At 45.8% G+C, this 27,659-nt stretch overlaps 1 protein-coding gene across 2 annotated transcripts in view; it reads right to left on the reverse strand.

The window, feature by feature from the left end:
- The window catches only part of STPG2 (sperm tail PG-rich repeat containing 2), a 1,021,190-nt gene that overhangs the window by 734,927 nt on the left and 258,604 nt on the right, over positions 1-27,659 (reverse strand). For both annotated transcript variants that reach the window (XM_073601209.1, XM_073601213.1), the window contains exons 9-10: positions 25,813-25,972; positions 11,050-11,213 (exon numbers count right to left, since the gene is read on the reverse strand). In XM_073601209.1, the coding sequence (XP_073457310.1) occupies positions 11,050-11,213; positions 25,813-25,972 (324 nt within the window). The remainder of the gene's footprint in view (positions 1-11,049; positions 11,214-25,812; positions 25,973-27,659) is intronic.

Consider the following 27,659-nt stretch of genomic DNA (forward strand, 5'->3'; position numbering starts at 1 on the left):
CTGTTCTGTACCATTTTTACCATTTTATTAAAAGGTGTGGTATTTACTGCATTTTATATCTCAGTCTGATTCATTGTTCCTGACACTACTGTGATAGAAAGGTGGCCTGTTTCAGAGTCTCAGTGAAGTTGAGCTAGGTCTAACCAGGATCTTACACTGTTATAGAACAGACCTGAATAAAGATAAAGACTCTGGAATAGAATCGATCCCCTGGATTTATCTAAGATATATCTAGAGTGCTACAGAAGGTACAGGGAAGAGTCCAAGTCAGTGTCCACAATGCCTCTGATTTCCCAGTGATGTTATGGTCCTAAACGTTACTAGGGTAGGTAAACTCAGCTACCCTCATCTCACATTCTATTTAGGTGGGGGTGATTTAAAGATGAGATTCCTGTGGAACGCTTATAACCAGTGGATGCTCTGATATCAGCTGAATAGAAGGACAGACTCCAGGCCCAACTTCTGAGATTGCAATTGCTATTCTCAACGAGCGAGTTCAATGTGGGTTGTTGGGAAGGTAACATCATGTAACTCATAGTCTATTGATACCAGTCCTGTGCCCTGTACTGTACAATTAAGATAAATGACTTACTGGCAGAATCACCAGGTGAAAACAAAGGAGAAGAAAAGCCTAAAAAAGGTAACAAAGTCAGTTCTTACATATAAGAACAGGTAGCTGCAATATAATACATTTTTGTTTTGCGTTTAATATCATGATATGATCTGCAACCTGGGGATCCGGAAGCCCAACATCTCAAGCTCCTTTAAGAGTCAGAGCTAGAGATTCATGCTCTTAAAATACTGCAAAATCGTTGAAATATCATGCATGTGCCAAATTCAACCAACCTATTCTATAGAGCCTTTAAAATGTATGTCCAGTCAAAACTCTTCCTTAGTTTTGGTAAAGTGGGGTAGGGTCAAAACTTCTGATGGGTTTTTACTATAATAAGGGTTGTGTTAGAGGGATTTCCCCTCACTGTGACTATGGGTTCAGAAGACAGAAAGTAGTAGCAGCAGTAATAGACAGCAATACAAAGCCTTTCCCTACTCTACAAAAAAATGTATTTCTATCTGTATTGCATTTAAAAATGTTTCTTTTACCTTCTGTCCAGTTAAACTGTTGTCATTGGGACAGTAAGTGTATGGACAGGGCCAGGAGGTTGGTACCCAGGTTGAAGAAAGAACACACAAGGTCCAGAAAAAGGTTGAAAAGTTGTTGTATGCTGTTGATGATTTTCATGTAAAACAGATAACAAGGTAAACAGCAATCTGCAATCACTAGCACTAGTAATATGGCTGTAGCAACTGTGGCAGAACACGGGAAGTATCGGTTTTAGGTACTCTTACAGTAGAAAACTCAGTCACACTGACAGTACAGGTGCAGTAATGCTGATAGTAGAAGTTACAGTAACGTTGGTAGTACAACTGTATATCTTCAGCACCACAAGATATCACACAGGCATAGCCTACATTACCAGGCAGTATCTACAAGAGGGGTGGTTGACTGGCTGAGTGGGGGCACAAGCGGCACTTGGGAAGCTGTACACATCCTACACAGTAATCCCGAAGACTAGTGAATAGCAGGGCATGCAGTGGTGCCCTAATTCTCTACCTATTCTAGCCACTCGAAAATGCATGCCAAATCCAGCAAGGCATTGATGTTTATTAACACTGCCCATACTAAAGATGGCCACCAAAGGTCACTCCAATCGTACCACAGCTCCCCTGGTGAAACCTATGGAGTCTGCAAATGAACAATGTTCCTCCGAGCCTGCACTCCATCTGCACAGTGGCACAGCAACACAGCACTATCTACCAAATAGAGGATAAACTGTACCTGCCTGAAAGTGAGTGAAAGTCTTTTGAACAAAAGGCTCTGAATTCTTCCTCCTTCAATCCAATGCCAAAAAGTGAAACAAATGGCTGAATACACACTTTAATGAACTCACAAAAACATGTTGATCATTAAAATAAGCTCTGTAATGACACTACACATGCAAGCATTAGTAAATTGACAATTTTTTCAGTAACAGATAATAAGTTTTTCTAGGTATCCACCACAATTTTAACATTCTGAACTTTTATAATTTGACATAAAGCCATAAAGCTAAATTTGTAGCAAAGACATGGATAAGACATCTGGAACTTCTGGTGTTTGGCTAACTTTGACATGTTATAGAAATCATCTCTCTATTGGGTCAACATTTATCTTCTTTAGATTTCAAAATAAATAACCTATTGTTCATTCAAAAGAATTTCTGCTTTAATTATCCACTGAAAGAGACAGTTCTAGGCTTTGTGAAGCCTTAGGCAAAACATAGACATGAGGCTCCACTCACATCCATAATGGGAAAAATAATTAAAGCGATACAAATGAACTGTATAAATTGCATATATTATATACATGCCCCGTATACAACCCCTGGCAAAAATGATGGAATCACCAGTCCCTGAGGATTTTCCTTCAGTTGTTTATTGTTGTAGAAAAAAAAGCAGATCACAGACATGGCCAAAAACTAAAGGCATTTCAAATGGCAACTTTCTGGCTTTAAGAAACACTAAAAGAAATCAAGAAAAATAATTGTGGTGGCCAGTAACAGTTAGATTTATAGAACAAGCACAGGGAATAAATTATGGAATCACTCAACTCTGAGGAAAAAAATATGGAATCATGAAAAACAAACAAACAAAATAACACTCCAACACATCACTAGTACTTTGTTGCACCACCTCTGGCTTTTATAACTGCTTCCAGTCTCTGAGGCATTGACTTAATGAGTGATAAAGAGTACTCTTCATCAATCTGGCTCCAGCCTTCTCAGATTGCTGTTGCCAAATCATCTTTGCAGGTAGGAGCCTTGTCATGGACCATTTTCTTTAACTTCCACCACAGATTTTCAATTGGATTGAGGTCCGGACTGTTTGCAGGCCATGACATTGACCTTATGTGTCTTTCTTCATGAATTTTTTCACAGTTTTTGCTCTATGGCAAGATGCATTATCATCTTGATAAATGATTTCATCATCCCCAAACATCCTTTCAATAGATGGGATAAGAAAAGTGTCCAAAATTTCAATGTAAACCTGTGCAATTATTGAAGATTTAATGACAGACATCTCCCCAGTGCCTTTACCTGACATGCAGCCCCATATCATAATTGACTGTGGAAATTTGCATGTTTTCTTCAGACAGTCGTCTGCATAAATCTCATTGGAATGGCACTAAACAAAAGTTCCAGCATCATCACCTTGCCCAATGCAGATTCAAGATTCATCACTGAATATGACTTTCATCCAATCATCCACAGTCCACGATTGCCTTTCCTTAGCCCATTGCAACCTTGTTTTTTGTGTTTAGGTGTTAGAGATGGCTTTCTTTTAGCTTTTCTGTATGTAAATCCCATTGCCTTTAGGCGGTTTCTTACCGTTCGGTCACAGATGTTGACTCCAGTTTCCTCCCATTTGTTCCTCATTTGTTTTGTTTTACATTTTCTGTTTTCAAGGCATATTGCTTTAAGTTTTCTGTCTTGACGCTTTGATGTCTTCCTTGGTCTACCAGTATGCTTGCCTTTAACCACCTTCCCATGTTGTTTGTATTTGGTCCATGTTTTAGAGACAGCCGACTGTGAACAACCAACATCTTGTGCAACACTGCGTGATGATTTACCCTCTTTACCTACATACTAACAAGCAGATTTAATCTGATGCAGGTGTTAGTGTTTGTAATGAAAATTTACAGGGTGATTCCATAATTTTTTCCTCAGAATTGAGTGATTCCATAATTTATTCCCTGTGCTTGTTCCATAAATCTAACTGTTACTGGCCACCACAATTATTTTTCTTGATTTCTTTTAGTGTTTCTTAAAGCCAGGAAGTTGCCATTTGAAATGCCTTTAGTTTTTGGCCATGTCTGTGATCTGCTTTTTTTCTACAACAATAAACAACTGAAGGAACATCCTCAGGGACTGGTGATTCCATAATTTTTTCCAGGGGTTGTACTCAGCAAAGAGACATGCCCCATATATCCAGCAAGGAGATATCCCCCATATATCCAGTCCAGCAAAGAGACATGTCCTATATATTTAGCAAAGAGATATCCCCCATGTATGCATCAAAGGGACATGCCCAATATATCCAGCAAAGAGACATGTCCCATATATCCAGCAAAGAAACATGCCCCATACATCCAGCAAAGAGACATGCCCCATATATCCAGCAAAGAGTCATGCCCCATATATCCAGCAAAGAGACATGCCCCATAAATCCAGTAAAGAGACATGCCCTCTATATCTAGCAAGGAGACATCCCCCATATATCCAGTAGGGATGAGCCAAACACCCCCCAGTTCGGTTTGCGAACAGGCAAAAAAATTGTTTGAACATGCGAACACTGTTAAAGTCTATGGGACGCGAAAGTGAGAAAATCAAAAATGCTAATTTTAAAGGCTTATATGCAAGTTATTGCCATAAAAAGTGTTTGGGTACCCGGGTCCTGCCTCAGGGGACATCTATCAGTGCAAAAAAAAGTTTTAAAAACTGACTTTTTTGGGAGCAGTGATTTTAATAATGCTTAAAGTGAAACAATAAAAATGAAACAGTACCACAGCAAAATTACATTTCTAAAGGAAAAAATATAATTCAAAACTGCTTGCGACTGTAATGTATTGTCGGATCCCGGCAATATAGATAAAAATACCAAAAATACAAAAAAAAAAAAAAAATGGCGTGGATGTCCCCCCCCCCCCCCGCCCCCACCAAAATCCATACCAGGCCCTTCAGGTCTGGTATGGATATTAAGGGGAATCCCAGACCAAATTTTTTTTTTAAATGGCGTGGGGGTCCCCCAGGCACTATATGCTCTGAACAGCAGTATATATACTATACGGCCTGCCCTATATACTCTGCAGAAAAACTAGGTCTTAGGTGTTGGTGGTACCAGAACACTGTAACCCCTCACAGTTACTCTTGTTGGGGACAGGAACGGGCCCTGCTGTGAAATATTATATCAAAAATTGAAATTACATGGCCCTGTTAAACAGGGGAAGAAAAATTGGGCCTTTGGTTTTGGTGGCGCTAGCACACTGTAACCCCTCACAGTTACTCTTGTTGGGTGCAGGAACGGGCCCTGCTTAACTATTATTTCAAAAATAGTAATTACATGCCCCTGTTAAACAGGGGCATAAAAATTGGGCCTTTGGTTTTGGTGGCACCAGAACACTGTAACCCCTCACAGCTACTCTTGATGGGCACAGGAACGGGCCCTGCTGTGAAATATTAGATCAAAAATTGTAATTACATGCCCCTGCTAACCACATGCTGACCGCCACACGCCAATTTACGTCAGCAGAATGGCACGGGCAGGCAAAAGGGCGTACCTGTACGTCCTTTTAAAATACCCGCCTAGCGGGTGCACGCGCCGTGTGCCATACGAGCATGCAGCCCGCGATTGCGGTGAGGAGAGGCAGAATGGGAGATGCCTATGTAAACAAGGCATTTCCTTGTTCTGCCTAGCAACATGACAGGGATCTACTGCTCCCTGTCATCGGGAGCAGTGATCTCTGTCATGTTGTAGTGAGCCCATCTCCCCTACAGTTAGAACACATCCAGGGAATACACAAGCCCTTGATCGCCCCCTAGTGTTTAACCCCTTCCCTGCCAGTGACATTTATACAGTAATCAGTGGCTATTTTAGCTCTGATCCCTGTATAAATGTCAGTGGTCCCAAAATAGTGTCAAAAGTGTCCGATGTGTCCGCCACAATGTCGCAGTCATGATAAAAATCGCAGAATGCCACCATTACTAGTAAAAAGAAAATTAATAATAAAATCTATCCCCTATTTTGTAGACGCTATAACTTTTGAGCAAACCAATCAATATACACTTATTGCGATTTTTTTTTACCAAAAATATGTAGAAGAATACGACTGATGAAGAAATTTGTCTTCATCAGTTCATCTGCTGATCCAAGACTGATTCATTTTTATGAATGTGAGCCTATCAACGATGTCTGTGGACATGCGCACTCTTTGATCTGTTACAAACCCTCCAGCAGCCCTGAATGTGTGTTCAGAAAGCACGTTGGATGCAGGACAGGCCAGTAGCTTAATTGCATATTGAGCAAGTTCTGGCCAGTGGTCCATCCTCAAGTCCCAGTAACCCAGTGGATGCTCTGTTGGAAAGGTCTCCAAGTCTACTCTTGCCCCTAGATATTCCTGCACCATATAATGCAGACGCCGGCGATGGTTGCTTGAACCGATCAGACCTTGGCGCTGAGGACTAAAAAATTGTTTAAAGGCATCGGTCAGCCAGCCACCTTCTCCACCGCTCTTCCTCTGACTAAATGAAGCTTCAGCAACACATTGTTCAGCACCAGGAAATGGTAACCTCCCAGGGTCTGGAAATACATTACACAAACCTTTCTTTAAGGCCTCCTGAAGATGTTTCAACTTTACCCTTGTAACGTGGATCAAAAAGGGTTGCCAGCCAGTAATGATACCCCTCCTTGATACCATGAATCCTAGGGTCCTTTTGCAGGCTTTGCAAAATCAGGGAGGCCATGCAGCGTAAGTTTGCAGAGGCATTCGATTCTGAGTCCTCTGGTCCACTAAGGATCACATTATCCGTAACTACCTCCTCCCACCCATGTATAACTTCTTGGGTTTCTGGGGACTGATAACTAGCCCTTGAAGACTGCTGCTTAGTGTTATCCTCCACATCCATGCTGACACAATGCTCCTCCTCTTCTTCCTGTGTGTTTGGTGGGTCTGCAGGAATGCTATCTGAATAAAGAGGGCCTTGAGAGGAAAGGAAGTCCTCCTCTTCTTCCCGCTGTTCTGCCTCAAGTGCCCTGTCCATGATTCCACGAAGCGCATGCTCCAGCAGGAAGACTAGAGGGACAGTGTCACTGAAGCATGCATTGTCGCTGCTCACCATCCTTGTGGCCTCCTCAAATGGTGACAGGACAGTGCATACATCCTTGATCAGTAGCCACTGGCGTGGCAAAAAGAAGCCAAGCTCCCCGGACCCTGCCCTGGTGCCATACTCGCATAGGTACTCATTGATGGCCCTCTGCTGTGTGTGCAGCCGCTGCAGCATTGCCAACATTGAGTTCCACTTGGTGGGCTTGTCAGAAATGAGGCGGTTGGTGGGCAGGTTGCATTCCCTTACAATGTCAGCCAGCTGAGCACTGGCAATGTATGACCGGTGGAAATGACCACAGACTTTTCTGGCCTGCCTCAGGAGATCTTGCAAGCCTGGATACCTGCTCAAAAACTGCTGCACCACCAAATTCAGGACGTGTGCCAAACATGGAACATGGGTCAAGTGTCCCTGTCAGAGGGCGGAGAGAAGGTTGGTGCCATTGTCACATACAACCATTCCTGGCTGAAGCTGGCGTGGCGTCAACCACCTCTGAGCCTGCCCCTGAAGAGCTGACACAATCTCCTCCCTAGTGTGGCTCCTGTCCCCTAGGCAGACCAACTCAAGCACAGCATGGCATCTTTTAGCCTGACTGCTTGCATAGCTCCTTGAACGATTACGGAGCACCGCTGGTTCAGAGGACAAATCTGCAGAGGAGGCCATAGAGGAAGAAGAAGAGGAGGGGATGGATGAGAGAGCTGTAGCAGAATCACCACTAGCATTTTGGAGGCGTGGTGGCGGAACAAGCTCCAACAACACTGAACCCTGTCCTGCATCCTTCCCAGCTGCCAGCAGAGTTACCCAGTGCCCTGTGAAGGAAAGGTAACATCCCTGCCCATGCCTGCTGAACCATGAGTCAGTGGTAATATGAACCTTACTGCTGATCGCCCTGTCCAATAAGGCCAAAACATTGCCTTCCACATGCTGGTAGAGAGCTGGAATGGCCTTCCGTGAAAATAAATGGCATTTTGGAACCTGCCACTGAGGTACAGCCCATTCCACAAATTCACGAAAGGGGGCAGAGTCTACTAGCTGAAAAAGCAGCAGTTGGAGTGCCAACAATTTAGCCAAGCTAGCATTTAGACGCTGAGCATGTGGATGGCTGGGACCGAATTTCTTTTTACGGTTCAGTAACTGGGGTAGGGAAATTTGCCTGCTAAAATTAATTGGTGGTGTGCTGCTAGCAGATTGGCTGCAAGTACACCTATTGCTATTCCTTCATTCCTCTCAATGCAGGATTTTGAGAGTACTGGAGGTATAGCAGGGTTGGAGATCCCAGATGAGGAGCAAGGAGAAGTCCGCCTTTTTCTTTGATGTGGGTCAAGTGCTGTTGCCAATGGACTGCATGGCAGGTCGTCATATGTCTGGTCAAGCATGTGGTGATCAGACATAGGTTGCAAATAGCAATGGTGCGATCTACTGCACACGTGTCGAAAAAGGCCCACACCAAGGAACTTTTAAAAGTCAGCAGGGAGCCAGCAGCATCCTGCACCTGCGGAGCTCTGCGGTGTGATGCAATAGGGTGGCTGCCCTTAAGCTGCCCCCGAGGACATCCTGCCTCGTTGGAGTTGTACCTCCTCCTCACTTGCCTACTTTCTTCTCTCAGTCACCCAAGTACATTCAGTGACCTCCTCATCCCCTCCCTCCTCGTTACTGGAGCAAACTTGGCAGTATGCTGCAGCTGGGGGGAACATGACTGTCAGTTTCTTGTCCTTCTTGGGCACCCCCTCATTCTAGGCTCACGTTACTCCCTTCCTCAACCTAGGAACCAACATTGGAGCCTTCAAATTGCTGCGCATCCTCCAGCAGCATGTACCTGTGGTTCGAATAGTTCTGGGGACTCCTCCGTGCATGATGGTGGGGCTACGAAAGGAGTGACTGTGGACAAGGAGCCAAGGAGCACTTTGGCAGCTGTGTTGGAAGGCAAACTACTCTGAGCCTGGGTGACAGAGGATGAGGAGGATGAGGACGGCTTTGTTATCCACTTCACCAACTCTTCTGCATGCTGTGGCCAGCTGCAGCAAAAAAGGACAAGCGTGCCCCACGGTCACCTGCAGAGGATGCACCATGTTCACAACCACCACTGTTGACTGTAGACACAGAGGCTGCTTGCCCTCTTTAAGTGTCCTGTGAGTGTCTACCTCTCCTTGGTGGCTTTCCGGACGTGATGTATTGTTTGTTTTGCAACACCACACTACACTGTATTATATACTGTGTGCACCACCTGAAGTGTATTAGAAACTGTACACACTGTATTAGATCTTGTGTACACTGCCTGAAGTGTATTAGAAACTGTACACACTGTATTAGATACTGTGTACACCACCAGAAAAGTAGTAGAAATTACACACTGTATTAGATACTGTTTACATTGCCTGCACTGTATTAGAAACTGTACTACGGCTGCACTGTATTGTGTACACCACCAGAAGTGTAGTAGAAACTGTGCACACTGTATTGTATACTGTGTACACCACCAGAAGTGTAGTAGAAACTGTACACACTGTATTAGATACTGTGCACACCGCCTGAACTGTATTAGAAACTGTACTACGGCTGCACTGTATTGTGTACTGTGTGCACCACCAGAAGTGTAGTAGAAACTGTACACACTGTATTAGATACTGTGTACACCACCAGAAGTGTAGTAGAAACTGTACACACTGTATTAGATACTGTGTACATTGCCTGCACTGTATTAGAAACTGTACAACAGTTGCACTGTATTGTATACTGTGTAGACCACCAGAAGTGTAGTAGAAACTGTACACACTGTATTAAATACTGTGTACACCACCTGAAGTGTATTAGAAACAGTACATCACCGAATGCACTGTAGATATGGGCAGCAAAGAATTCAGAGTATATATATATATATATATATATATATATATATATATATATATATATATATATATATATATATATACATACACACACACACGAGACTGTATATATATATATATATATATATATATATATATATATATATATATGTACTGTATATATATATTAATACACCGCCTGAAGTATAACAGAAACAGTAGACCACCAAATGCACTGTAGATATAAGGAGACATCTTCCATATATCCAGCAAAGAGACACCCTCCATATATTTAGCAATGAGACACCCCCCCCCCCCCATATATTTAGCAAAGAGGTATCTGCCATATATCCAGCACAGAGACACCCCCCATATTTCCAGCAAAGCGACATCCCCATATATCCAGCTAACAGACAGCCCAATCCAGCTAAGAGACAGTCCAATCCACAGTCCAATACAGCTAAGAGACAGCCTAATCCAACTAAGAGACAGCCCAATCCATCTAGGACAGTACAGTCCAACTAAGAGACATTTCAATCCAGCTAAGAGACAGCCAAATCCACCTAAGAGACAGTCCCAGCTAAGGGACAACCCAAATGCAGCTAAGAGACAGCTCAATTCAGCTAAGAGACAGCTCAATTCAGCTAAGAGACAGCCCAATCCAGCTAAGAGACAGCCCAATACAGCTAAGAGAGACTCCAATCTAACTAAGTGACTGTCCCAGCTAAGAGACAGTCAAAGCCAGCTAAGAGACAGTCCCAGCTAAGAGATACAGTCACAGAGCCACATCCAAGAAGGAGCAGCATTAATAGACAAAGCTGGGCCCCATCCTGAAACATTACCAAATGCCAATCAATAATTTACCATTACCAAGACGGATGTACAACTTATCTCCACACACTGTTTCCACAGCACTTGTACAGGCTTGCAGCACAGTGAGCGCTGCAGTCAGGCTACATGCGTCACTCTTCTTCCATACAGACTCAGCTCCGAGTGTGACTGCCGCCAAGGAGCATCTGGTCTGCAGGCCAGGGAAAGGTGGAGTCGGAGTGTGAATGATATCACTCGTCTCTGCCTTCCACTATATGAGCCCTTTTGCCTGCCCGGCTTATGCGTCCCCCTGCAAACTTTTCGGCCGCTCTGCTAAAGTTCCGCTAGAAAAAAAGCCCTGTTGTTATGCAAATTAGGGAGTCGCAGACTGCGAGGCCCAAGTGAGCATGAGGCCTTAGGCGACTGCCTAATTTGCCTATGTAAAGAGCCGCCTCTGTACACTGATATTCCTAGAGTATGCAGGCAATCAAACTTACTACATAGTGACTGGGTCCTGGAGTCCATACTGCATCGCTGTTGGAGATGGACAAGGCACGTACAGCAGAAGACCCAAATGCTCCTCTTTTTGAGCACTCCAAGTTTGCTCTCTTCAGACTCTCACTTGCAATTCCATAACTAAATATTTCGTAAGAGCCTGGTCCTGAAAAAATAATATTTTTTTCTGTCATTAGTATTAACATTAATATTACTGTTTCTGCTGCAACATTAGGCAACCTATCATTAGAGTAATACATGCTGTGGTGCATAGAAATGAATGCTATGTCACACTTTGGCATTTCAATAAAGTTAAAAAAAGTAAGCAATGCTCTAGGCTTTACAAGTGCAAGGCACCATGAGCCAGAATGCCAGCCACAACAGACACTTTGTGCATTGTAAAATGCAGTGTTTAAGCTTGCACAAAGTATGAACAAGCCCTAAGGCCTTTTGTCAATGGGCTTTCACTTGCTTCATCGGGTTTTGCATTCTCATACAAGGCAATGGGAATGCAAAACCTGTTAGAAGCAGGTCAAATGCAGATTTAGAAAGGTCCATTGCAGGTCAAATACACCTATAAATGAATTTTTAAATGATCTTAGAAGCATCCTAAATAGATGATATCAACACAAGCCCAAAGCTCATTGACACAGGCCTTAAGAGTGTTGTTTGTAAGGTCTCACTTACAAGCTGCATACTTCTTCTATATCACAAAAGCCAAAGTATCAGTATTATTGCTGGGCAGCTAGCATCTTCTGAAAGGGGCAGCAATGACAATACATGCATAAAGGGAAATTGTATACTTACCTGATGGTAATTTTCCTTTCTGCGCACCTTAGCATGACAGAATATATGTATTTGTGTAGCTCCCCCCATGCTAAATCACAGGCCAGGTTATACTATATAAATAAGTAAGTTCTCATAAAGCAGCATTCTTGTAACTATACTCAATGCAAAGCCATTGGGAGGGACCTATATTCTGTCATGCTTAGGCGTCAAGAAAGAAAAATTACCGTCAGGTAAGTATACAATTTTAAGTTTTCCTGACACAAGCATGATAGCATAAACATATGAGATGTAGCACACGACAGACAAGGAAGGGTAATGCTGAAGTGTTTTATTTAATCATTACATTTGTCCAACCCTGAAAGACTAAATTGTACTGTAGTTAAAGCTGCCACATCCACTTTATAATGGGCTATAAATGTGCTGAATGTAGACAAGGTCATGGCTCTACATATCAACTCCTTTAAATTCTGCCCAGGAGACCGCCTTACTTCTAGTAGAGTAGACCCTCGGATCCCTAGGAGGTTCCAACTTTTTTTATGGTACTGTTTGCCGCCCAACCCAGCCGCCACTGGCCACTAATCCAATGTTTTGGAAGACGCAGCAAGCCCTTTTCTAATCACGCCCAGGATAACAAACAGATCTTCCGTCTTTCTAAAGGATGATGTCATCTCTATGGATAGTTTCAGGCTCACACCCAGCTCATGAGGCACCATAGATGATTCACCTTGCAAAGTTGGAAGGACAATGGGGTTGATTTACTAAAAGCAAATCTATTTTGCACTACAAGTGCACTGCAAGTGCACTTGGAAGTGCATTTGGACGTGCAGTCGCTTTAGATCTGAGGGAAAGATCTGAAACGAGGGGGGGCTCTGCTGATTTTATCATCCAATCATGTGCAAGCAAAAAAGCTGTTTTTTTTATTTTCCTTGCATGTCCCCCTCAGATCTACAGCAACTGCACTTCCAGGTGCACTTGCAAGTGCACTTGCAGTGCACTTGTAGTGCAAAGTGGATTTGCCTTTAGTAAATAAACTCTAATGTCTTTATTAATATAGAATGGTTTGTTAACTTTAGGATGATGAAGCGGGAGAGTCCTCAAAACTTCTGGAAAGTGGCAACTTCCCTATCTGTGCTCAGTAAAATATATAGAATCATAAAAAATAGTCTACAATATCTACCATATAATCAACAATATCTGCTATAACAAATCTTGGATTTTTGAATGCAAACCGCTGATTGCACAGCGTTTTAGATGCTTGGCATGAAAGACTAACATGTGAGTGGATATTATTTTATAATAAAACCTTTTTAAAAGATATCATGCCATGTATGCTCTATTTCTTACCCTATGAGTATGTCTAACTATTGGGCACGTGTGAAAGAGGAAAAAGACACATCCATGAAAGATATATTTCACTAGTACAGGCAGTGGCGGCTGGTGCTCAAAATTTTTGGGGGACGCAAACTGAAGAATTTAACTGTTAGTAATGAAGGGCTGTAATCAGGTGATTATGTATCATTACTGCTAGGTAAAACTGTGCCCGTCAATTGCAGCCTCACTGTGCCCATTATGAGGGGTTTCCACCAGGGGCGGACTGACCCATCGGCCACTCAGGCAGCGCCCGAGGCCATTAGGGACCCGGACCTGGCCCCATGAAAGGCCACTTGAAGCAGCAGTATTATTATCAGCATTATTACAGCCAACAGCACACTGCTCCCCGCCAGCCCCTCCTACCCTCCCGTCCATCCCAGGTGCTTGTACTGCATGCGTTGTGACATCATCTGGGATGGACGAGAAGAGAAGAGGGGGCGGCGGGGAGCAGCGCGCCATTAGCGGTATTATTAGAGGCATCAGGTGAGTAAAGCTGAGACACCAGGGCCGTCATCGGAGGAGGGGGGAGAGTACAGATGTATGGGGCCCCAACATTATTGCAGGAAGACCCATGATACTCTCCTGGTCCCCCGCACCCCCCCATGTGCTCTCCCTCTAGTGTCCCTCCTGTGTGCTCCCTCCAGTGTCCCCCTGTGTGCTCTCCCTCCAGTGTCCCCCCGAGTGCTCCCACCAGTGTCCCCCTGTGTGCTCCCTCTAGTGTTCCCCTGTGTGCTCCCTCTAGTGTCCCCCTATGTGCTCTCCTTCTAGTGTCCCCCTGTGTGCTCCCTCCAATGTCCCCCCTGTGTGCTCTCCCTCTAGTGTCTCCCTGTGTGCTCTCCCTCTAGTGTCCCCCTGTGTGTTCTCCCTCTAGTGTCCCCCTGTGTGCTCTCTCTCCAGTGTCCCCCTGTGTGCTCTCCCTCTAGTGTCCCCCATGTGCTCTCCCTCCTAGTGTCCCCCTGTGTGTTCCCTCTCTCCCTCTAGTGTCCCCCTGTGTGCTCCCTCCAGTGTCCCCCTGTGTGCACTCTCCAGTGTTCCCCTGTGTGCTCTCCCTCTAATGTCCCCCTGTGTGCTCCCTCCAGTGACCCCCTGTGTGCTCCCTCCAGTGTTCTCCTGTGTGCTCCCTCCAGTGTCCCCCTGTGTGCGCTCCCTCCAGTGTCCCCCTGTGTGCTCTCCCTCCAGTGTCCTCCTGTGTGCGCTCCCTCCAATGTCCCCCTGTGTGCTCTCCCTCCAATGTCCCCCTGTGTGCTCTCCCTCCAGTGTCCCCCTGTGTGTGCTCCCTCCAATGTCCCCCCGTGTGCTCTCCCTCCAATGTCCCCCTGTGTGCTCTCCCTCCAGTGTCCCCCTGTGTGCTCCCTCCAGTGTCCCCCTGTGTGCACTCTCCAGTGTCCCACTGTGTGCTCTCCCTCCAGTGTCCCCCTGTGTGCTCTCCCTCCAGTGTCCCCCTGTGTGCTCTCCCTCCAGTGTCCCCCTGTGTGCTCCCTCCAGTGTCCCCCTGTGTGCTCTCCCTCCAGTGTCCTCCTGTGTGCGCTCTCTCCAATGTCCCCCTGTGTGCTCTCCCTCCAATGTCCCCCTGTGTGCTCTCCCTCCAGTGTCCCCCTGTGTGCTCTCCCTCCAGTGTCCCCCTGTGTGCGCTCCCTCCAATGTCCCCCTGTGTGCTCTCCCTCCAGTGTCCCTCTGTGTGCTCTCCCTCCAGTGTCCCTCTTTGTGCTCTCCCTCCAATGTCACCCTATGTGCTCTCCCTACAATGTCACCCTGTGTGCTCTCCCTCCAATGTCACCCTGTGTGTTCCTCCTCCAGTTTCCCCCTGTGTGCTCCCTCTCTCCCTCCAGTGTCCCCCTGTGTGCTCCCTTCAGTATCCCCCTGTGTGCTCCCTCCAGTGTCCCCCTGTGTGCTCCCTCCAGTGTCCCCCTGTGTGCTCTCCCTCCAGTGTTTCCCTGTGTGCTCCCTCCAGTGTCCCCCTGTCTGCGCTCCCTCCAATGTCCCCCTGTGTGCTCTCCCTCCAATGTCCCCCTGTGTGCTCTCCCTCCAATGTCCCCCTGTGTGCTCTCCCTCTAGTGTCCCCCTGTGTGCTCTCCCTCCAGTATCTCCCCTGTGTGCTCCCTCTCTCCCTCCAGTGTCCCCCTGTGTGCTCTCCCTCCAGTGTCCCCCTGTGTGCTCTCCCTCCAGTGTCCCCCTGTGTGCTCTCCCTCTAGTGTCCCCCTGTGTGCTCTCCCTCTAGTGTCCCCCTGTGTGCTCTCCCTACAATGCCCCCTGTGTGCTCCCTCTCTCCCTCCAGTGTCCCCCTGTGTGCTCCCTTCAGTGCCCCCCGTGCGCTCTCCCTCCAGTGTAACCCTGTGCGTTCTTCCTCCAGTGTCCCCCTGTGAGCTCCCCTCCAGTGTCCCCCTGTGTGCTCCCTCTCTCTCTCCAGTGTCTCCCTGTGTGCTCTCCCTCCAATGTCCCCCTGTGTGCTCTCCTTCCAGTGTCCCCCTGTGTGCTCTCCCTCCAGTGTCCCCCTGTGTGCTCTCCCTCTAGTGTCCCCCTGTGTGCTCTCCCTACAATGGCCCCTGTGTGCTCCCTCTCTCCCTCCAGTGTCCCCCTGTGTGCTCCCTTCAGTGCCCCCCTGTGCGCTCTCCCTCCAGTGTAACCCTGTGCGTTCTCCCTCTAGTGTCCCCCTGTGAGCTCCCCTCCAGTGTCCCCCTGTGTGCTCCCTCTCTCTCTCCAGTGTCTCCCTGTGTGCTCTCCCTCCAGTGTCCCCCTGTGTGCTCTCCCTCCAATGTCCCCCTGTGTGCTCTCCCTCCAGTGTCCCCCTGTGTGCTCTCCCTCCAATGTCACCCTGTGTGCTCTCCCTGCAGTGTCCCCTGTGTGCTCTCCCTCCAGTGTCCCCCTGTGTGCTCCCCTCCAGTGTCCCCCTGTGTGCTCCCTCTCTCCCTCCAGTGTCCCCCTGTGTGCTCCCTCCAGTGTCCCCCTGTGTGCTCTCTCTCCAGCGACCCCCTGTGTGCTCTCCATCCAGTGTCCCTCCTGTGTGCTCTCCCTCCAGTGTCCCCCTGTGTGCTCTCCCTCCAGTGTCCCCCTGTGTGCACTCCCTCCAATGTCCCCCGTGTGCTCTTCCTCCAATGTCCCCCTGTGTGCTCTCCCTCCAATGTCCCCCTGTGTGCTCCCTCTCTCCCTCCAGTGTCCCCCTGTGTGCTCCCTGCAGTGCCCCCCTGTGCACTTTCCCTCCAGTGTAACCCTGTGCGTTCTCCCTCCAGTGTCCCCCTGTGTGGTCTCCCTCCAGTGTCCCCCTGTGTGCTCCCCTCCAGTGTCCCCCTGTGTGCTCCCTCCAGTATCCCCCTGTGTTCCCCGTGTGCTCTCCCTCCCCAGTGCCCCCCATTGTACTCCCCCCCAGTGTCCCCCTGTGTGCTCTCCCCCTCAAGTGTCCCCCTGTGTGCTCTCCCCCCCAGTGTCCCCCTGTGTGCTCCCCCCCCCAGTGTCCCCCTGTGTGCTCTCCCTCCAGTGTCCCCCTGTGTGCTCCCCTCCAGTGTCCCCCTGTGTGCTCCCTCTCTCCCTCCAGTGTCCCCCTGTGTGCTCCCTCCAGTGTCCCCCTGTGTGCTCTCCCTCCAGTGTCCCCCTGTGTGCTCTCCCTCCAGTGTCCCCCTGTGTGCTCTCCCTCCAGTGTCCCCCTGTGTGCTCTCCCTCCAGTGTCCCCCTGTGTGCACTCCCTCCAATGTCCCCCGTGTGCTCTTCCTCCAATGTCCCCCTGTGTGCTCCCCCCCCCAGTGTCCCCCTGTGTGCTCTCCCCCCCTAGTGTCCCCCTGTGTGCTCTGCTCTCCCCCCCAGTGTCCCCCTGTGTGCTCCCCCACCCCAGTGTCCCCCTGTGTGCTCTCCCCCCTAGTGTCCCCCTGTGTGCTCTCCCCGCCCAGTGTCCCCCTGTGTGCTCTCCCCCTCAAGTGTCCCCCTGTGTGCTCTCCCCCCCAGTGTCCCCCTGTGTGCTCTCCCCCCCCAGTGTCCCCCTGTGTGCTCTCCCCCCCTAGTGTCCCCCTGTGTGCTCTCCCCCCCTAGTGTCCCCCTGTGTGCTCTGCTCTCCCCCCCAGTGTCCCCCTGTGTGCTCTCCCCCCCCAGTGTCCCCCTGTGTGCTCTCCCCCCTAGTGTCCCCCTGTGTGCTCTCCCCGCCCAGTGTCCCCCTGTGTGCTCTCGCCCCTCCAGTGTCCCCCTGTGTGCTCCCCCCCCCCCAGTGTCCCCCTGTGTGCTCCCCCCCCCCAGTGTCCCCCTGTGTGCTTCTCCCCCGTGTCTCCCTGTGCAGGTGTGGCTTGAGCGTGGACGGGGACACAGGGGGCCCTAAGATCTTCTATTGCCCGGGGGCCCCATGAGTTGTCAGTCTGCCTCTGGTTCCCACCATCCCTGTACTGTGTTCTGTGCTGTGCTCATTATGAGGGGTTCCCACCATCCCTGTCCCAAATTCCCAGGTCTGTACACCTGCTGTGCCCATTATGAGGGGTTCCCACCATCCCTGTACTGAGTTCCTGGGTCTGTACACCTACTGTACCGAATATGAGGGGTTCCCACCATCCCTGTACTGTGTTCCTGGGTCTGTACACCTACTGTACCGAATATGAGGGGTTCCCACCATCCCTGTGCCAAATTCCCGGGTCTGTACACCTGCTGTGCCCATTATGAGGGGTTCCCACCATCCCTGTACTGAGTTCCCGGGTCTGTACACCTACTGTACCCATTATGAGGGGTTCCCATCATCCCTGTGCTGAGTTCCCTGGTCTGTGCACCTGCTGTACCCATTATGAGGGGTTCTCACCTTCCCTGTGCTGAGTTCCCAGGTCTGTACACCTACTGTGCCCATTATGATGGGTTCCCATGATCCCTGTGCCGAGTTCCCAGGTCTATACACCCGCTGTGCCCATTATGAGGGGTTCCCACCATCACTGTGCTGAGTTCTTCTTTACAAGTGTGGTCTCAGATCTAGGCATTCCTCTCTAAGGGTCCAATCCCTGACTGTCTGCCTGCCACCCTTTCCATCCCACATTACTTTTTATCTCTTCCAAACTCATTTAAGGTGGCCATAGAATAGATCAGTGATGGTGAACCTTGGCACTCCAGTTGTTTTGGAACTACATTTCCCATGATGCTTAACTACACTGCAGAGTGCATGAGCATCATGGGAAATGTGGTTCCAAAACATCTGGGGTGCCAAGGTTCGCCATCACTGGAATAGATGATTCCTTTTTAATTTCATTCTTACTACGGCCACCTTAAATGAGTATAGAGAATGTACTGAGCTGCTCAATAGTTTGAAAGAGATAAAAAGTTATCTGGGAGGGAAAGGGTGTCAGGCAGTGATTGGAATGGTCAGATCTGAGACCAGAGGCTGCAGGATGTGAGAAGTGAAGATCTATGCCAGGGGAGAGCAAACAGGAGATAGTGAAGGGGGGAGGATTGGTGTGATAGGGAAGGTGTACAGACATGCATTGCACAGAGAGAGGGGGAACTAAAGTTGGAGGTTAAAAGTGTTGCTGTAGAGTCACTCAGGACACAGTGCAAATAGCACAGCAGGTGCCCCTTCTGCCCCCCCCCTCCAGTCCTGGCCGTGCAGCATGTACTGTACCTGGAAAATTCTCTGTGATCCCCCTTGTGCACTGCTGGTTGCTGAGTCCGTGTCACTGTCACAGGGAGGTGAATGGACTGCTGCCTCTGCCTCAGTACAAACCTATCGCTCCCTGTCTGCCCTGAGCCTGCTACAATTCTTCTTCGGCTGCTGATTCCCCTCACTTGCTGAAGGGGATAGGCAGTGTGTGAGCCAATGACACAGCAGGTCCAATAAAAGCCCTGCCCTACAGACCCGCCAATCAACAACAACCACAGGAAACCTAATGCTAGAGGTGGAGTGTTGGGGCGCAGAGCTCATAGCCCCAAGAACACTGTAAACTACGCCAATAGAGCTTCTTAGCCCCAATAACGTGTTTACACAAGCGTCATGCCTCCAATAGAACCCCTGTGTCTGGCACCCTTAACACACACACTTAAAGGGACACTTAAAAAAAAATGTAAAATGTAATTTTTAAATTTTTATTTATTTATTTATTTATTTTTTTAATAATTATCTTTGGGGGGGGGGTGGCACCCCTGCGCCCCCTATTGACGGGCTGCCACTGAGTACAGGCGATCTTTACATCGATAGATGGTGAGTGAGGGCACAGAAGGAAGAGGAGCATAGCACTTTCATCACTTTTGCCATACAGTTGTGCTCATAAATTTACATACCCTGGCAGACTTTATGATTTCTTGGCCATTTTTCAGAGAATATGAATGATAACACAATAACATTTCTTTCACTTATGGTTAGTGTTTGGCTGAAGCCATTTATTATCAATCAACTGTGTTTACTGTTTTTAAATCATAATCACAACAGAAACTACCCAAATGACCCTGATCAAAAGTTTACATACCCCGGTGATTTTGGCCTGATAACATGCACACAAGTTGACACAAAGGGGTTTGAATGGCTATTAAAGGTAGCCATTCTGGGGGGCGTGGCTTGCGCATGACCGTAGTGGCAGCTTGAGCCGTTACCTCTGTCAAAGACCGGGGAACTATCGACTAAGCCAGCGGGATACCGCAGCACCGGAGCACACACGGAGCTCCGAACATCTGGCAGAACCTGTCTCCATGCTGTCCCGCAAACGAAAGGAAGTAAGACAACCAAAGAAGCTTACAGACTTCTTCACTATGCCGGCCACAGACGGGGAGAAGTGGCAAGATGGCCCCGGTGGCGCGGCTCTCGTATAGACCTGTTTGTTACTGACAAGTGGTTATTACAAAACATCCACACCTCCCTCATCCACACTATTACCTGGTCGGACCACGCACCTATTAGTGTTAAAATCGTAAATAAATTATCCAAACCACACTCCTATATTTGGCGTGTGAACAATTTCCTCCTTCAAAACCCATCTAACGCTACTTTCCTATCCCAAAAGCTGGAGGAGTTTTTCACTACAAATGTAGGATTGGCAGTTTTGTGGAATGTCCACAAATCCTTTATACAAGGTTTCTTTATTCAACTGGGTTCCACCCACAAAAAAAAGAGACTGCAGAAACTCCATGATTTGACTGCAGCTATTGAAGAAGCAGAAAATAAATAAAGTGTGGCGCTAAAAGTATATTAACAGTGATATCTACACAGATAGAGGTACACAATCCTGAGGTGTGTACCAAAAACGCTGGTGTTAATTTTATGGGGCGTATAAAGAGATAATGACCTCCCCAAATGTGCACCAAATACGTTGGTGATAATCTTAAGGAGTGTATATAGGGATAATGACCTCCCCACCCAGAATACCACAAAGACAAAATCAACAAAAATAAAAATGAGAAATTACATAAACAGCGGTGTAACTACATCCATGTACCGAGTGTAAGTGAAAAGATGAGCTGATATCCAGTATATCAACATTGGAAAAAAATATTAAAAACAACACATTGATGTGTATTGGATAACCTATAACCCCAAACCAGACCAAAATACAGAATCAGAAGTCCATCAGGGTAGTAAGTATAAAGGTATTTATAGTCCACCACTATGCAATGGGATGATACTAGATCACTTCATATCAGCCTAGGTACAAATAGTCCTTTTAAGTGTGGTAAGCAAGAGCTGTTGGACATATCCCTGCACATAGTTGGATTCTTCCCTTAATATGGTGATATTGGCCCAGAAAAGTAGATACACAATGCCCTTACCAGACAAGGTGGACTCACAGGCCCTTGGCGGTGAGTCAAATGAGCTTGTACCGTCAAGCGGTGTGGCACGGTCAAACCATATGGTGGTCCTGGATAGGATCTCAACTGATGTCACCGAATGGCACGTCCTTAGCCAAGTGAAGCTCAACAGATGTCATCGGATGGCGTGTCCTCGGCAAGGCTCAGCTGGAATCCGGGATCGGCCTCAATCATCCAATGGAGAGATAGTTTCCTCAGCGACCGTTACCATATGGATAAGCAAAAGAGGAAAAACGTATACATAGTGTAAATCATTCTCAAACGCAACAACGTTTATTGATTAAAAAGGGATACTTTCGCAGTAAATACAAAAATGGGCGGTAAAAACTCGGATACCCCATCAGAAGTCTTTGAGGACGAAACGCGTCGGCTTCTTGTGTTTTTACCCCCACCATCACCTACTGCGCAAATTTTAAAAAATTTTATATACTTTCATGCTGTTCTGGGCCGAGTTTTTACCGTCCATTTTTGTATTTACTGCGAAATTATCCCTTTTTAATCAATAAACGTTGTTACGTTTGAGAATGATTTACACTATGTGGAAGTTTTTCCTCTTTTGCTTATCCATATGGTAACGGTCGCTGAGGAAACTATCTCTCCATCGGATGATTGAGGGCGATCCCGGATTCCAGCTGAGCCTTGCCGAGGACACGTCATCCGATGACATCTGTTGAGCTTCACTTGGCTAAGGACGTGCCATTCGGTGACATCAGTTGAGATCCTATCCAGGACCACCATATGGTTTTACCGTGCCACACCGCTTGACGGTACAAGCTTGTTTGACTCACCGCCAAGGGCCTGTGAGTCCACCTTGTCTGGTAAGGGCATTGTGTATCTACTTTTCTGGGCCAATATCACCATATTAAGGGAAGAATCCAACTATGTGCAGGGATATGTCCAACAGCTCTTGCTTACCACACTTAAAAGGACTATTTGTACTTAGGCTGATATGAAGTGATCTAGAATCATCCCATTGCATAGTGGTGGACTATAAATACCTTTATACTTACTACCCTGATGGACTTCTGATTCTGTATTTTGGTCTAGTTTTGGGTTCTAGGTTATCCAATACACATCAATGTGTTGTTTTTAATATTTTTTCTTTTCCTTTTTATGTTTATACCTTGTAGTTGAGCCTTCAGCTAATTATCTGAGCTGTTTTATCCAATGTTGAGATACTGGATATCAGCTCATCTTTTCACTTACACTCTGTACATGGATGTAGTTACACCACTGTTTATGTAATTTCTCATTTTTATTTTTGTTGATTTTGTCTTTGTGGTATTCTGGGTGGGGAGGTCATTATCCCTATATACACTCCTTAAGATTTTCACCAACGTATTTGGTGCACATTTGGAGAGGTCATTATCTCTTTATACACCCCATAAAATTAACACCAGCATTTTTGGTACACACCTCAGGATTGTGTACCTCTATCTGTGTAGATATCACTGTTAGTATACTTTTAGCGCCACACTTTATTTATTTTCTCACACATTTACACTGGTCAGGTTGTTGTGTTGGCTGCTTCACTTTGTAGGAGTTGGCGCAAATTTTTTACACTTAATTTATTGAAGAAGCAGACCTCAAAAACAAATCCCATCCCTCACTAGCATTACAATCCCAGATCTTTAAATTGAGACACGAACTTCGAGAAATGCTTCTCAAAGGTTTTGAAACTAACCAAACTCAAGGCTAGACACTATGTCACTAATAACAAAGCAGGGAAAGCCATGGCAAACCGCAATAAAGGTCACCGACTAAAATCTAGAATAGTATACCTGAACACTCATGACAAACTACTAAACCCTCAATCCATAGCAGATGCATTTAGCACTTATTATAGTGAACCCTGGATGATAACACTCACCAGCCAGACCAAACAGAGATCCAATCATTTCTAGACCACATCAAACTCCCATCTTTAACTTCTGAACATCTCTTTCATCTAAATTCACCCTTCACCGTAGAGGAAATTTAAAAAACCATTGAACAACTTCCGAATTCCAAATCTCACTGGAGAATATTTCAAAACATTCCACTCAATCCTATCCCCACACCTATGTGAATTATACAATCACGCCACTTCAACCTCCCATTTCCCAGATGAAATGCTATCTGCTCTTGTAAAAATCCTACTGAAACCGGGAAAAGAACACAATATTCCCCAAAATTTCCGTCCCATATCTTTGTTAAATCTTGATCTCAAGATATATGCAAAATTGATAGCTAACAGACTCATAAATATCCTACCCTTACTAATTCACAAGGACTAACCTGGTTTCACTAGGGGTCGCCAGACTTCTGATGCAACCAGGAGATTGATCAAAATCATTCACCACACGAACTCGACTGGAACGCCTTCTCTGCTCCTATCCCTGGATGCAGAGAAGGCGTTTGATAGAGTCAACTGGAGCTATATCTCCCTAACACTTCAAAAATTTGGTTTCCAAGGCCGAATCCTCCAGGCCATACTTGCCCTTTATACCAACCCATCAGCACAAGTATACACGTTCAACCTTCTATCTACCCCATTTCGTATTACGAACGGTACGCGGCAAAGGCTGCCCGCTATCTCCTTTGATTTTTAATCTTGTAATGGAACCTCTAGCTGAGCATATCAGATCTAACCCCACAATTACTGGTATTGAAATTGGTGATCAAAATCATAAAATCAGTCTGTTCGCAGACGACGTAATTTTAATGCTAACCCACCCAGCATCATCCCTCCCTGAAGTCCAAAAAACCCTAAACTGGTTTGGTAATATATCCTATTACAAGGCAAATGCAATGAAATCCCAAATATTAGATCTCAGAATAGACGCGGTAACAAGAAACCTCCTACAAAATCAATTTTCTTACAAATGGGCAGAATCTAGCACATACTACTTAGGCATCCAACTTACGAGATGAGCATTCAGCTTCCTTTTCTCTCAGATTGACTGGGTTTACATTTAACTCCTGCCCCTGCTGGAGCAGATCTGATGTTAAGCAGAATTGGAGGCACCACTACCAGAGATTGTAGCAATGGGAACCAAGGCCACAGAGGAATGATTGCTATTACCAGCCCTGGATGCCTGTGAATCCTGTTGAGCGGTCTAAAGATCAGCGGCATTGACGGGCATGCATATATAGTTACATAGTTACATAGTAGGTGAGGTTGAAAAAAGACACAAATCCATCAAGTCCAACCTATGTGTGTGATTATGTGTCAGTATTACATTATATATCCCTGTATGTTGCGGTCATTCAGGTGCTTATCTAATAGTTTCTTGAAGCTATCAATGCTCCCCGCTGAGACCACCGCCTGTGGAAGGGAATTCCACATCCTTGCCGCTCTTACAGTAAAGAACCCTCTACGTAGTTTAAGGTTAAACCTCTTTTCTTCTAATTTTAATGAGTGGCCACGAGTCTTGTTAAACTCTCTTCTGCGAAAAAGTTTTATCCCTATTATGGGGTCACCAGTACGGTATTTCGATATGGAAATCATATCCCCTCTCAAGCGTCTCTTCTTCAGAGAGAATAAGTTCAGTGCTCACAACCTTTCCTCATGACTAAGATCCTCCAGACCCTTTATTAGCTTTGTTGCCCTTCTTTGTACTCACTCCATTTCCAGTACATCCTTCCTGAGGACTGGTGCCCAGAACTGGACAGCATACATCAGGTACGGCCGGACCAGAGCCTTGTATACTAGTTTGCAAACTCAACTGGAGCTTCCACCACTTCTGCTTCTACCCTTCACCCTCGCAAAAATGAGTTTGCATTTTGTGTTGGTTGGAGTGGCCATCACATCCAGATCTGGATATCCACACTAGTTACAGATCCAGTGAAAAACGGACTGGTTCAGGGACCATCCGTTGTTGTCCAAAGATCTGCGGCTCAAAGTATCTGCTAGGAAATTCTGAGGGGCTGGAAAATAAGCAGCTGACAGGTGTGCCAGATTCTGCTGAGCCCATGTCTTCACAGGTGAAACTTCTGCCAAGAGTACTCGGCTCCACATTCCACCTTTCCACACATATGCGATCTCTGTCTTGTTGTCCATGTGAAGGACCACATTGGCTTCTCGAATCTGCCCCTGAAATGCCCTCAAGACCCAAAAATCTGCTCTCAATTCGATCACACTGCAAACTTTGTTTTGTCTGTTCTTCCATCAGCCCTGGACTAAAAGGGTATTGAGGTAAGTACCCCACCCTAACGTGGAACCAACTAAAACTGTTTGCCAATATTGGGTCCAGATTTAATTGGTGACAGTTGAATAGATTCCATGGTTCCCTCCACCAATTGAGGGATCGCCTCTTTGTCTGAGTCATCCTGATCCTCTTCCATTCAAAAACTCCATCTGTAAGGTTCTCATCCACCAGTGGGCCCGCTTTAAAATTGAATTAGTGGACGACAAAGTTCCCAACAGTTTGCGACACTGGGAGGCTGGAAGGTAAGAATTCTTGCTTTAAACCGTTCCATAACTGGCTGAGCACCGAGTAAAAAAAGAATTTTGCCTTATGGGAAATGACTTATTTATATAGTATAACTGGTCCTGTAATTGGGCAGGGGCGGAGCTTATACTCATAGATATATGCTGTCATGCCTGTGTCAGGAAATAAGACTTTTAATACTTTGTAGAAAAAACTAAGCTAGATATGGTCCATTTTATCTTGTTATGTTTCATTTATGTTATAGTGCATGCCACTACTAAGAAAATACATGTAGTACCCTTATGATATGTACATAATACATAATAAAGACATTTTAATATATGCTCAATATGCACAAAAAGCATAAAACATGCTGTAGCACATAACATATTTTAGGTAGTGATTTGTTAATGGGTCCCCAGTCCTGTTCCCAGTTTAATTGCTTACCTGGTGTTTTCTGCAATCTTGAGTCTTGTATAAAGCGCACTGCCTTATAACCAAATGGTATTTGTGCCATGCTTGATGTTTTCTTCAAAGTCTCAAATGCTGTACGCTGTTCATTATAGGCACCTGGGGCTGGGGTGATTGATTTCACAGGCAGAAATCGCTAGTGTGGCACACAAGGAAATAAAATAAAATATTCTGAAATAACCGACAGCTGCAAAGGCAGTAAAAATGTTTAGTGACTTCAATGCATTTGAGCTTATCCAACAACTGTAGAACACTCTTAAAGCAAATCTGTGCCAAGACTATTGAAAACACTTCCCCAGTGTTAGTGAGTGTACATGCGGATAACATTGCACAGCTCCAGATTCTTTTTTCTGGGATCTCTGCACAGTACGACTGTAACAAAGTGGGGTGATTTTCTAAAGGCAAATAGACTGTTCACTTTGTTTTAGGGATGCTGTACTTTGAAAAGGGAATTTTCACCAGAGCTTAGTGAATGAGATGAAGCTCTGCTGACTTCCATCGTCCAATCATAAGCAAAAATGCTGTTTTTTTTATTGTCCTTGCACATAGCTTAGGGGAACATTCCTATTTGCTTTTAGTAATTGAACCCCGATGAGTCATGTTGGAATGCTCTGAAAGAGCTAACCTTGATGTACCATAGCAAACCTGTAAGCACACTGCCAGTACTAATCAACTTGCTCTTGTGACAGCATCTGCATATTTTACACAGGCTGTCATGGAGTTTGCAGGAGATTAGAAAATTTTAAGGGACATAATTAATAAAACTAACCAAGAAATAGCTTAGTATGAGCTTGAGAAAGACTCTTGGTGACGACAATGGCAGAATATATCTGCTAAACATAAAATACAAAAAAGAATGGAGTTTTCAAGAGAATGACCTTAATTACTATATTTAGATTAGTGTCTTTAAATTAAATTCTGCATTGCTGCTGCCACCCCCACACAGTTCAATGTACATTTTAATTGTATTAAAAATACATATACATTTTTATTTTTATCTAGGAGCCATAGCAACAACATTTTGCAAGTCTGTGTTTTTTTGTCTTTAAATCTTATCTTATTCAGTGCTTGAATATTGATGATATAAAGCAAGGGAAAAAATTACTTATTATATCATTAAACTCATTATATAATTTAGGTGTACAGAACAAACTTACACCATATTACTAATCATCATTTTTAAACCCAAGACACTGCATTCACTATATCTGGTCTCGACAGTACATAGAACTTGGAAATGCAATCATTTTAGTAAATATAAACTGTACCCTTTCTCATCAGAGGTATATAGCAGTCTTGTGACTTCTATCAGCACCTGGTTAAAGCTTGTAGGAGGAATTTTCATACTGGACTGAGCTGTCATATCAGGATGCAGGACCCCTGACCCTCTGTCTGGACAGTAATGATTAGCCCTGTGCTTATCAAATGCACTCTCCTAAAAAAAAATTAAGAATCTCTAGCAATACACACCAAACTGAGCATGTGCAGTCTGACTCCAGTAACTCTGTCTTAACCCGACATGTTATGGGGACAATGCAAGAAGAGGAGGATCTGTGCATACAGGATCAAACAGCCATTTTACACAATGCGGAGGATTCATCCCTTAGGTCCCACAGTGAGTATAACAAGCATGTTTTACTGCATATACAGACTGATTTTACTGTTGTGAGTTTAGTAACACTTTAACATAACGGGGATAATGCACTCACAACTACTGGAAGTGTTTACAATTGCTTGCAAGATTTTCCAGCATATTTCACCGCACACGCACCTTTTTAATTACATTGCAAAGTGGCTATAAATCTGCCAGGTTCAGTCATACC

Source organism: Aquarana catesbeiana, linkage group LG01, assembly GCF_042186555.1.
Source record: "Aquarana catesbeiana isolate 2022-GZ linkage group LG01, ASM4218655v1, whole genome shotgun sequence".
NCBI classification, from domain to species: Eukaryota; Metazoa; Chordata; class Amphibia; order Anura; family Ranidae; genus Aquarana; species Aquarana catesbeiana.